Raw genomic sequence first — 12393 nt, forward strand, 5'->3', positions numbered from 1 at the left:
CAGGAGCATTCAGGGAGGAGCCTTCTACTGCAGTAAACCAGCCGTGGGGCACCCTGCGTTGTCCTGCTCCCCCCGCTGTGGTCTCTACTGGCCCCACACTGCAGCAGGACACTGGGAGTGTCAGCTGTTGTCCAGCTGTGCACCATTTTCACTCTGATTGTCACCGACAGTGTGAAAGGCAGGTACCAGCAATGGGGTTGGATGATAACCCTGTCCAAAGTCCACAGCACCTGTCCGTGAGCCGGGGCAGCCATGCATGAGAGACAGAATCATAGGGGCTGGAAGGGACCTCAGGAGGTCATCTAGTCCAGCCCCCTGCTTCAAGCAGGATCAACTCCCACTACGTCATCCCAGCCAGGACCTTGTCCAGCCGGCACTTAAAAACCTCTAGGGATGGAGATTCCACCAGCTCTCTAGGCAACACATTCCAGTGCTTCACCACCCGCCTGGTGAAGAAGTTTTTCCTAACATCCAACCCACTCCTCCCCCTCTGTAACTTCTGACCATTACTCGTTCTGCCCTCTGACACGACTGACATCTGACTCCCTCGGGCTGGAGAGCACTCCTGGCTAAGCTGTGCAGGGCGGGCTGGCTGGCCGGCCACGCTCATCAGATCAGGAGTAATTCCAGTTCCCTTGGGGAAATCTGTGCCCCACACCCCCAGCTCCTTGAGTACGTCCTCCTGTGTTATCCCTGTGATTCCCCTAGTGCTTGGCCGGCTCCACGGTGTGGCAGCGGAATTGGAACGCTGGCACTCCTGGTTGCCCCAGCGCCAGTAACCTTCCATTCCTTGTTACAGGGACCAGGCTGCGCACTGCTCTGGGGAGAGCAATGAGGGGCCGAACGCTTTGGCAGCACTGAGGGAGTGGAGTTCAAAAGAGCTGTCCCCCGGCTGCAGGGGGACCTGGGTGCAGCTCCAAGGCCAGAGCAGCCACGCGGCTTTTGGAGAGAAGAACAAGCGGGGAAGGGACCGACTGACGTGACCGGCCCGCTGGAGTGAGCGTTCCAGAGACGAGCACCTGAGAACGCACAGACACGGGCAGCTAGCACCATTGTCCCGTTCTCCGGCCCTGCCCGCCTCCTGCAGCGCTGTGCTACAGGGCGGTGGCAGCTTGTTGGGGCCTGTCCGAGCCCAGCCGGTTCCCTGTGGTGCATTACCTTGGCACCCCTTCCCGCCAGCAAGCGACATGCATTCCTTCCCTGCAGCGCCCGGGAGCGCTTGGGGTGCAGTGGGTGCTTTTGCTCTCGTTTGTTACTGCTGCTGGGCGTCCACCTTTGAGTACTTAATAAACCCAAAGCACTCCGTGTCTCTCGCCTGCGGGTCCGCGTGCCATCAGCACCTCACTTGCCACAGAGCCAGCTCCCAGCTGACTCCTGGCGCTCGGACATGCTCGCGATGGCAGCCACAGCATTGCTGTGGTGCTCTGAAACCAGAAACCACAGCACAGCCTGGGCCAGCTGGAAAGGTGCCTGGAGAGATGCTGTGCAAAGTCACGGGCGGGAAAAGGCAGTGGTCTTGCGAGTAAAACGCGTGTTCCGATTCAGCCCACTTCACAGCATGGTGCCCCGACTGCTCCGCGTGGGGCCCTGCCGGCTTCAGACTGTCCATTATTGGCGCCTCCTGCCAGGGCTGCATTCATGGACGGGGAGGTGAACACCGGCCAGCACCCTTCTCTGCTGGCTTCTCCCCTTCCTCAGAAGGAGATGTGAGGAAAGGCGGCAGCCCTAAGCCAGGCCTGGCATTCTCCTCCAGTAGCAGTTCCTGCCTTGTGGGGTGCGGCTTGGCTTCCCCTCCCAGCCATTGCAGACTGGGGCCCGGCTTGCAGTGCTTTCAAGTGTGGCCCAGCAGGGGCCAGATTAATAGCAGGGCCTCAGGCTAAGGGGGCCCTGCAGGAGAAATCCATAATGGTGTACGGCAGTGGTCAGCAGCCCGGCGATCACTGGTCCAGCAGCACAGAAGGGCCCAGGGAGGCTGCCCGTGCTCTGACTTCGCCTTGCTGGAAGCAGCTGGCTAGGGCAGGTCCCTGCAGCTGCTGGCAGGACAGGAGAGGTGGGCTGTGGCCCTACGTCCTGTCCCATCCCTGCAGCGTCCTGGCCATTGGGAGCTATCAGGGCAGGCGGTGCATGGAGACAGGCTGCCCTCTGGGGCACGCGGTGCATGGGGCAGGCAGTGCGTGACACAGGCTCTCCCTCCTCCGGGGCACACAGGTGCGTGCTGATAGTGGACACTTTGGGAGGAGCATGGGGCCCGCCCGAGCTGTGCTGCGTCCCTGGCTGGGAGCCGCCTGGGGCTAGTGTACTCAGCTCATGGCCTGTACGTTGGGCCCCCCCACACCCATCCACTTATCCCAGGTCGGAACCCCTTCCTGCTTCAAATCCCACACAAAGCCTACATCCCCTGCCCCAACCTGGAGCCCCCCAGCATCAACCTCCTCCCGGACCCTGCACCCCAACACTGCCCCAGCCTGGAGCCCCCCGCCCCCCAATCAAGCTCCTCCTGGACCCTGCGCCCCAACACTCCCCAGCCTGGAGCGCGCCCCGCCCCCCATCAACCACCTCCCAGACCCTGTGCCCCAACACTGCCCCACCCTGGAGCCCCCTCAGTCAACCTCTTCCCAGAACCTGCGCCCCAACACTGCCCCAGCCTGGAGCGCGCCCCCCCCCCCAATCAACCACCTCCCGGACCCTGTGCCCCAACACTGCCCCACCCTGGAGCCCCCTCAGTCAACCTCCTCCTGGACCCTGCACCCCAACACTGCCCCAGCCTGGAGCCCCGCCATCAACCTCCTCCCGGATCCTGTGCCCCAACACTGCCCCAGCCTGGAGCCCCCCAGCATCAACCTCCTCCCCGACCCTGTGCCCCAACGCTGCCCCAGGCTGGAGCCCCCCAGCATCAACCTCTTCCCGGAACCTGCGTCCCAACACTGCCCCAGCCTGGAGACCCCCAGCATCAACCTCCTCCCGGACCCTGCGCCCCAACACTGCCCCAGCCTGGAGACCCCCCCCATCAACCTCCTGGACTCTGCACCCCAACACTGCCCCAGCCTGGAGGCGTCCCCCCAATCAACCTCCTACTGGATCCTGCTCCCCAACACTGCCCCATCCTGGAGCCCCCCCATCAACCTCCTCCTGGACCCTGCTCCCCAGCATGGAGCCCCCCCCCCCCCCCAAATCAACCACCTCCTGGATCCTGTGCCCCAACACTGCCCCACCCTGGAGCCCCCCCAGTCAACCTCCTCCCAGACCCTGCGCCCCAACACTGCCCCACCCTGGAGCCCCCCCAGTCAACCTCCTCCCGGACCCTGCGCCCCAGCCTGGAGCCCCTGCACCCGAAGTTCCTCCCAAAGAAACTAGGGCAGCAGCTGCTCTGAGGTAAGAAGTTGGCTATTTTGGATGGGCCTGGGCCTGCACCAGGCCTACTCTGCATGGCCTCCAGCACAGCTCAGCCCAGCCATCCGGAGAGCAGGGCCCTGCAGAACAGCTTCAGCCCCAGGCAGCTCTGCAGTGCCCTGGCAGCCTGCGAGCCAGCTCCCCACAGAGCCTCCTTCCCAGGCCCCGGGAGGCTGCGTGTGCGAAAGCTGCTCTGGGCCCTCTCCCCCGATGCGGAAGGGCAGCAGCTGCTGCTCCTCTCGGGCATTGCAAGGAGAGACAGAGGCCCATTGACCACAGCTGTGGCCAGTGCTAGTCAGCAGAGCCGGCTCCACCCTCGGGGGGCCTCTCGTGGCCTCAGAGTCCAGCCTGGCATGCGGAGGCAGAGCAGGGCTGCACCCGAAGCGGTGGGCTGCTTGCTCGCAGTTTGGTTGTCCAGCGCAGCACCAGTGGCGTGCCTGGTTCCAGCCCTGTCTGCGTGACTGACGTGCTGGTTTGGCTGTGCTCTGCTCGCACCTCATCCCGTGGAACACGTATGCAGCGTCGGGAGGCTTCCCGGGCAGCGCTGGCCCCAAGCGGAGCGCTTGCCAGGCCGATTCCAGGGAGCCCTGCGTGTGCAGGGGACAGTGAACCGGGCCCACTGCATGTGGGGCGTTACAGTTCGGAGGGTCACCGTGTTAGCCTGTTGTTGAGGTGCAAGCGGGAGCTTCCTCCCTGCGAGCGGAGGGGTGGCGAGCGTTTGCCAAGGGGCTGGTCGGAGTCACTGCTTGCAGCCCCCTGAAAGCCCAGACGTGCCCGAGAGCCACGCAAGCCCCCAGAGGCTGGGCCAGGGGATACTGACCAGCCAACCGGGGTTCTGTGTTAAAGGGGGAGATCCTGCTGCAGGGGAGTGCGGCAAGCCCCAAGGAGCTCCCGGAGGAGGGGTCCGAGGCTGACCATGGAGTGCCTTCGGCCCGGAAGCTGCAGGGTGAGCGCGGAGGAGGAGCAGCCCTTAAGGAGAACGTCTGTCAGGTAAGGGGCGGGGAGCCCTGTGCGGCGCTGGCTGCTGGCTGGTCCCAGGCCTGTGCGCTAGGAGCAGAGCTGGCTGAGCTAGCCGCTCCTGGCTGCTGGGAGCTCTTGGCGGGAGGGGTGCGCTTAGGCGGCTGGCTCCCGGGGGCGCAGGGAGTGACGCTGCTTCCCTCCCCGCAGGTGTGCGAGAAGCCGGGGGAGCTGCTGCTGTGTGAGGCGCACTGCTGTGGCGCTTTCCATCTGCGGTGCCTTGGCCTCTCCGAAATGCCCAAGGGCAAGTTCATCTGCACCGAGTGTTCAACAGGTGCGGGGCGGGGCGGGGCGGGGCGGGGGGGTCGGGCTGGACCCTGGCGCGCTGTCGGGACAATGGGCCGGGCCCAGGGCGCGCGGGGGTGGGAGCTCTGCAGTGCAGGCGGGGCTACGAGGGCGCCAGCCAGTCTGTCCTGTGCCCGTCCCGCCAGGTGTCCACACCTGCTTCGTGTGCAAGGGCAGCGGCGAGGCCGTGCGGCGGTGCTTGCTGCCCTTGTGCGGGAAGTACTACCACGAGGAGTGTGTGCTCAAGTACCCGCCCACCGTCAAGCAGAACAAGGGCTTCCGCTGCTCGCTGCACTTCTGCATGACCTGCCACGCGACGAACCCCACCAGCCCCTCGGCGTCCAAAGGTAGGACACCCGCGGCGCCCCTTTTCCTCCCGCCTTTGTCCAGGTGGCTGGCGCCTTCCTCACCGTGCCGGGTCTTCTCTCTGCCCTCCAGCGACATGCTGTGAGCTGTGCGCACCCAGCCAGCCAGGGAGCATCAGCCCTGCACGCTGCTCCTCTCCACGCCGGTGTGTGCGCACCTGGCCGTCGCACTGCCCTGGCTGTCACGGGCAGTGTGGGTAGGCAGAGGATGTGGCCCTGAGTCAGGAGCTCCGTGTCACTCCGCACAGAGGCAATTCCATGGCGGGAGGCCTGGGGTCAGGGATCGTAACCACGTGTATGGCACAGTGTGGGTGCTCAGGTGAGCCCACAAGCCTCGGTCCCACCATGGTGCAGACAGAGCCAGTCACTCCTGCCGGGCGGTCAGTGCCTGAAACATCGGTTTGTCTCAGCACTTGACTTCTGCCCAGCCCAGCCCAGCAGCACCAGGTCCCCTTTCAGTCATTTCTCTAAGGCTCCACAGCCAGACGGGGATGTCAGTCCCCTCCCCCGTTCCATGCGCCCCCCCCCCCGTCGTACTGATAGCACAAGCCGTGCCCCTGCCCGCAGCCACGAAGCACCAGCCATGCTCTGCTGGGGCCGCTGTATTCTGAGCATCCCTGCTCCAGAGAGCTGCTGCGTTTGCGCCCAGCCTTACTGCCCAGCCTGGAGAAGGTGTGGCCAATCTCCGTTCCCCTCGTGCACCTGGGAAGCGGGATGGGCAGAGAACCAGCCCCGGCAGGGCCTAGTCACACCTGCTAGCCCATTCGCCCACCCCTTATCCACAGCTGCCTGTGGCTCTGGCTGGTGTTCTGAAGCTCCGCAGCAGCCAGGGCTGGGCAGAGGACTCAGGAGGTTAGTGCAGATGGTTTTCCCGTAAGCAGTGGGCCCCAGGCTTAGCACTAAGGGGACCCGTGGACTGCATTTTCCTCTTCCTTTGTGACCCACCTGGGGGCCAGATCTGTGGGTCAGTCTCCTGCTCCCTGCTCCCCGCTCCCCACTCCCCCTGCCGAAGGGCTAGCGGAGCCTGTCGCAGCGCCCTGCATCCTTGCACTGCGGCCCAGTAGCAGTGAGAGGTCTGCCCTGGTTGGAGGGATGGGAGGGGGCGCTGGAGAGACTGCCTGCCTGCCCCACGCTCACCCCACAGCAGCGAGGCCCGGACTGGCAGTGTCTTCAGGGTTTGTCCCAGCTGCTCCTCTGGTCGAATTGTGCCAAAGCCCCGTGTTGTCCACGCCCTGGGTGAGGTAAATTGAGGCAGCTTGAGCCTGCCTGCTCTGTCCACGCCTGAGCCCCAGAGAACCTCACTTCCACTCTTGGGAGGCTCCCTCCGGGAACTCACCCCTGCTGGGCTCAGGCTGTTGGCGGGAGCAGAGCCAGCTAGGAGCCCTGTGCTGGCAGTTTGGGTGTCAGTCTGGGGGCAGCCTGGTGCCAGCTCCCCATGGCCCTGGCTGTGCAGGCATCCCCCGCTAACAGAAGGAGCGAGCCGCCGTGCCTGGAGCAGGCTGGACCCCCACGCCATTGGGGTGTTGGAGCGCAGGGCGCCCTCCCCTCCACTTCCCATTTCTCCTTCCGCTGGCTGGATGGCTCTGGGACTGACCGAGCGAGCGAGCGAGGACTGTACAACGGCACTTTGCCGCAAGGGCCTTCCTGTCTGCAACCTCTCCCCCGCTAGGTCGCCTGATGCGTTGTGTTCGCTGCCCTGTGGCATACCACGCCAACGACTTCTGCCTTGCCGCCGGCACCGTCACCCTCGCCTCCAACAGCATCATCTGCCCCAACCACTTCTCTCCCCGGAGGGGCTGCAGAAATCACGAGCACGTCAACGTCAGCTGGTGCTTTGTCTGCTCAGAAGGTGAGGCCCTCCGGTCTGTGCCTCGCGTTATGGGGCTGGGCCCATGTGTGCTCACTGTGGGGCAGAGCTCTCCTGCAGTGATAGAGGCTTGCCCCATGCGGCTCTACAGGGCCAGGGCCAGGCCCAACTGGGGTGACGTGCACTCACCCCGTGGGGGACGTGGGGCCAGACCCAGTGGGGGGGACGTGGGGCCAGACCCAGTGGGGGCGACGTGCACTCACCCCGTGGGGGACGTGGGCCAGACCCGGTGGGGGCAACGTGCCACTCCCCCACATGGGGCTGTGTTGGGCAGGGCCGGCACCAGAGTGCCAATGCAGGGGCAGGATTCAGAAGCCAACTGCTCACCAGGTAAACTCCTGGGAACCGCCATCTTTGGGCTCCGCTCTCATGGGACACCAGCTTGGGTCATTTGTCTCGACCTTCCCGGTGCCGATTGGTCTCTGGCTTTTCTGTGCACGAGACCGCGCTGCCTCACGCTGCCCGGCCGTGCTCTCAGCTCCCGGTGCCCAAGCTGGGGAAGTTCTGTGGGGCAAAACCCAGAGGAAAGAGTCTCACTGAAGGGGCTGGTCTCTGGAATGGCCTCGCAGAGGAGCCTGAGGTTGTTTGCAGCTGTTTCTGGAGGTGGTTACTTATCTTGCTGCAGCCTGCTCCTGGTAGGAGTCCTGGAGGGGAGGCATGGCCTCCCCAGTGACAGGTGCAGACCACAGAGCCTGTAGGCTGCTGTAGCCCTGTTTGTGGGACCGGGCTCAGTGATGCCTGGGCATTGGCCTGGCCCTCTGCATGGCCTCGTGCTGCTGTTGGTAGAGCTGGGGTGGCTGAGCTGATGACTTGAGCTGTGTGTATGAGCATTGGCCTCTTCCCGGTGGGGTGTCTGTCGGGGAGCAGAGGGGCCTGTGGCTCGGATGCGGCGCTCAGCACTTCCTTGCTCCTGGCTGCAGGGGGCAGCCTCTTGTGCTGCGAGTCGTGCCCGGCTGCTTTTCACCGTGAGTGTCTGAACATCGAGATGCCTGAGGGAAGCTGGTACTGCAACGACTGCAAAGCCGGGAAGAAGCCCCATTACAAGGAGGTGGTCTGGGTGAAAGTTGGGCGCTACAGGTGAGTAAAACTGAACGCAGGTCGTGTCCCTGTCCAAGCCCGTCCTGGCACAGCAGTAACTGTGCTGCGGGGCTGGGCCCCCTGCTTTCAGCTCTGGTTTGTGCAACAGCAGCTGTGGAGCTGCTGATAGATTAGCCCATCCTCCCCAGCCACGTCACGCCCAGCACTGCTGCGGGTGTGAGGTGCTGGAAGCCCTGGGACACTTCTTGCTCTGTCAGTGCCCCTGTAGAAGGGCACCGGCTGAGCCCGCTCTCCGGCACTAGTGTCAGAGCCATGACCCGCGTTTCCTGCCTACCCCGGTGACAGGTGGTGGCCAGCTGAGATTTGCCATCCCAGAACAATTCCTGTCAATATCCAGAAGATGAAGCATGACATCGGCGAGTTCCCTGTGCTGTTTTTTGGATCCAACGACTATCTCTGGACGCACCAGGCTCGGGTGTTTCCCTACATGGAGGGCGACGTGAGCAGCAAGGACAAGATGGCCAAGGGCGTGGATGGCATCTATAAGAAAGGTACTGAGGGAGGCCTGGGCTAAGATCGCTTTGTTCCACTGGGCTCCCGGTGGGCTCCCGCTCTACAGAAAAGCCCTCGTCCTCCTTGGCTGGAGAGAACCTCCCAGAGCTCTCAGGTCCGAGCAGCCGTCAGGGAAGCCAGAGAAACTTACTTCCTAGTGACCAGTTTATTCCAACTCTGCCACAATCTGGGAGCGTGGCCGAGCCTCAGTTTCCCCGCATGTAACGTGCGACAAATGGGCGTAAAGTGGCTGAGACTTGATAAATACCCAGCACAGCTGCCACAAACCCTCTTGCACCAGGTAAGCCTTGCAGGCTCCCAGCTGACTTGGCTGTAGTTAGCCCAGTCCCTTTCAGTCCGGCTTTTCCCGGAGCCCTGCAGGCGGGTGTGCTGCAGCAGTGCTGTGCTGTGCTGTGCTGGGGGGCACTCTGGCCAAGCGGTGAGACCCCCCTCCCCTGCGCTGGGGCAGTTAGTGCTGCCAGGTCGGCTGCCGGCAGCTCTGGCTGGGGGTCTCGCTCCTGAGGAGCACTCCCGTCGCTCCCGGTGCCAGTGCACGAGAGCAGGGCCTTGCCAGTCAGCTGCGACCCGCCCACATGTAACTGAGCACAAACGCGCTACCGGGTTCAGGCCGCACCAGGCGTCCCGTGACCAGCTTGGGGGCCCTTTCAGCACTGCAGGAAGCTGCTGTGCGCTTTGAAGAGCTGAAGGCCCAGAAGGAACTGAGGCAGCTGCAGGAGGACAGGAAGAACGATAAGAAGCCCCCTCCCTACAAACATATCAAGGTGAGGCCAGCCCAGGGACGCCTGGGCTGTACATACGGCCTTTCCCGCTTGCTGCCCTGCTCTGCGGCGTGGGCGTTTGAAGGCTGCTTCACTGCCGCCGGGGATGAGGGTTGACAAGAGGGTTTTCATCTTCAAGGGCATTTTTGTACATCTGTCCTCTCTGCCCCTGGGGTGGTGTGGTGACTGTTCGGTCCCTGTGGGGCACTGGTAATAGAGGTGCCCTGATTTACTGGGACGGGTCTGGCCAGCCTGCTGGAGCTAGACCAGCTGTGCACAGGACCGTCTCTCTCCTGCGTGGGGTTGGCTAGTGCCAAAGGACAGAGGTTGTACGCAGTTGTCTCAACCCAGTTTGAGAACTGCTGCGATAGCAGTGGGCTTTGGAGGCGGCTCTGGGGACTGGCCAGTGATCAGCTGGTGGCCCTTGCAGAAGGGGTTGCAGGTTGGGCCAAAGCACCGCAAAGGGCTTTTCTCAAGAGTGCGTTTCTTCCTTGCCTGCCTTTGCCTGCGCTGGGGGCCCTGCGTGAGCTACCACCAGCCCGTCTCCTCTCTATCTGGGGCTGCTGCTCTGTGGCTTAACTTGTGTTCCAGAATGGGCCTTCGGGCTCCAGCCCTCTGGACTCTCACTTGCCTGTGCAAGCCCAAGAGGGCGGGGTGGGGGGGTTAACTGCATGTTTGCCAGGGCTCAGGCGGAGGCCCTGCACCATCACAGGTGTGCAGTGTGGGCAGTGGACAGCTGAGAGCCACACAGAGGGGCTCTGGAAGGGCCTGGAATTGGGAGTGGAGAGCTGGCTGTTTGGCACAGGCTCTGGGGAGAGCGTTCCCTTGAGCGCTGGTTGAGGAGTGCCTACCAGTGAAGTAGGTGGCTCTCACTGCTGCATGCTGGTCCGAGTGCTCCAGGGCTGTGCCCTGCTGCTGTTTCCTAGCTGGCTCATCATGTGCATGTGCCTTCCCAGGTGAACAGACCCGTGGGCAAGGTGCAGATCTTCACTGCAGACCTGTCAGAGATACCACGTTGCAACTGCAAACCCACAGATGAGAACCCTTGTGGCCTGGACTCCGAGTGCATCAACCGGATGCTGCTGTACGAATGTCACCCCCTGGTCTGCCCGGCTGGAGAGCGCTGTCAGAACCAGTGCTTCTCCAAGAGGCAGTACCCAGAGGTCGAAATCTTCCGCACGCTGGCGCGAGGCTGGGGCTTGCAAGCCAAAAGGGACATTAAAAAGGTACCTTATGCATGTCTCTGTTTTGCTCTCTGCTGATGCTGAGCTGGTTGCAAGCAAAGTCTTCCTAGGTTTTGTCATTGTGTTCTGAGCAGAGGCGCCTGTTTAGGAGAGAAGTGGATGACTTTATTTTCCTGACTGGCTTTCACCCAGGGAACAGGGCTTACTCCTGGGGGCGTTCTGCAGCCAAAAACCTAACACTTCTGTGCAAAGAATGAAAATTCCTTGCACGATATTGTAAAACTCTGCAAATTGTAGTCACCATTTAATTGTGATGGCTCCAGCATGGCACAGGGAGCACAGGACAATGGTGCTCAGAGGAGGGCAATCACTGTGCAGCTCTTCCCCCTGCCCCGCCCCAAGGACCTGGACTCAGCTGTGAGGCTGCATCCAACCCAGACACAGTGCAAGGCCCGGGCTTGCCCTAGAAACAGCACGCTGGGGGCCCAGGTGTGGGCAGGCAGGCAGGAGTGGAGTGCGGAGAGGCTTAGCGGGAGGGTTCTGGGTGTGGGGGATCCAGGTGCAGAGAGGAATGTGGGTGCACAGGGGCTTGTTGGGGGGGTTCTGGGTACAGTGGTCATGGGACTTTGCAGGGAGGTCCGGGTGAAGGTGACTGGGCTGGGGGGTGTCCAGATTCCACAGGTGCTGGGGGAGTGGGGCCCAGTGGGATGGAGGCCTAGTTGCTGCGGAGTGGGGCATGTTAGGTTGGGGTTTGGGCTGCAGGTGGCTCCTCAGGGTGCTGCAGGTGCAAGGGATGGTGCTCAGTGGGAGGGTCTGGGTATGGGGGGGTGTGAATACAGGGGTTGAGTGAATGGGGAAGCAGCTCCCTGTACACTGATCAGCTGAAGAGCAAGGGGCAGGGGACGGGCATCAGATGCAGCCTGGGGAGGATCTGGGGGGTGTTGTTCTGTTGAGGTCCTGGATGCCGTGCAGGTGGACAGGAAGTCCTACCTTGCCCAGGACAGGCAGCTGAGCCTAATGCAGGTGGAAGGCAACAGCGGGGTCTTGGGCAGTCCCGCTTCCTGCCCTGCGGTGATGACCTTCCTGCGCTGCCCTGCACACCCCAAACGCACAGTGAGGGCGGGTCGCAGGGCCACGCTCGGGGCTTCTCCTTGCTGCCCTGTCAGAAAGCCATTGTTCTGCAGGGGACGGGAATTCTGCGTGGGGCCGTGGCCCGGAGTTCCCCCAGGCTGGCGGCGTAGTGTAGCTGGGGCAGTACCTCCAAGCGCTGGCTCTTGCCAAGCTTGCTTCAGGACTGTGTTCCAGGAACCCAGCCGTGCTGCCCACAGCGCTTGGGGTCAGTTATGGAGCAGGGGTCTGCTCGGAACCTGTGGCACGCTACAGCCAAACCCCCTTGGCTTTGTGCTGACCCTGAAAGCTGTGCTTTTGCACAGGCGGGGAGGATGGGGGGCCCGCAGTGGGAACATCACGGGACTGTGCTCGCAGTACTCGCGTTCCCCTGCTGAAGCACTTTCACAAACGCACGAAGCCGCTGCAGCGCGCGGGTCAAACCTGCAGCAGCGTGCCTGGGGCAGTTGCTCACTGAGAGCGCCCCCGAGAAAGGACCGGCAGGTTAGCCCAGCAGCGTCTCCTTCCTGCAGAGGCCGCAGCCTGAGCAGCCGTCTGTGCCTTGTCCTTCGCAGGGCGAGTTTGTGAATGAGTACGTGGGGGAGCTCATTGACGAGGAGGAGTGTCGGGCCCGGATCCGCTATGCGCAGGAGCACGACATCACCAACTTCTACATGCTGACGTTGGACAAGGTACGTAACGTGCAGCATTCTTGCCAGTCAGAGCCCCGGCACGCGGCCTTCCTGGAGCACCGCGCCCCTTGAGAACAGCTGCAGCAAAGAGAAGGACAATAGGAGCAGCCTGGGAGC

General features: G+C 63.0%; 1 protein-coding gene across 1 annotated transcript in view; it reads left to right on the forward strand.

Annotated features, from left to right (window-relative positions):
• Nucleotides 1-12393, forward strand: part of NSD1 (nuclear receptor binding SET domain protein 1) — a 139819-nt gene that overhangs the window by 105693 nt on the left and 21733 nt on the right. Inside the window, exons 10-18 of the mRNA XM_075009595.1 lie at nt 4237-4380; nt 4558-4681; nt 4839-5039; nt 6727-6906; nt 7845-8001; nt 8308-8513; nt 9184-9296; nt 10250-10519; nt 12160-12276. Coding sequence (XP_074865696.1) covers nt 4237-4380; nt 4558-4681; nt 4839-5039; nt 6727-6906; nt 7845-8001; nt 8308-8513; nt 9184-9296; nt 10250-10519; nt 12160-12276 — 1512 coding nt within the window. The remainder of the gene's footprint in view (nt 1-4236; nt 4381-4557; nt 4682-4838; nt 5040-6726; nt 6907-7844; nt 8002-8307; nt 8514-9183; nt 9297-10249; nt 10520-12159; nt 12277-12393) is intronic.

Source organism: Carettochelys insculpta, chromosome 15, assembly GCF_033958435.1.
Source record: "Carettochelys insculpta isolate YL-2023 chromosome 15, ASM3395843v1, whole genome shotgun sequence".
NCBI classification, from domain to species: domain Eukaryota; kingdom Metazoa; phylum Chordata; order Testudines; family Carettochelyidae; genus Carettochelys; species Carettochelys insculpta.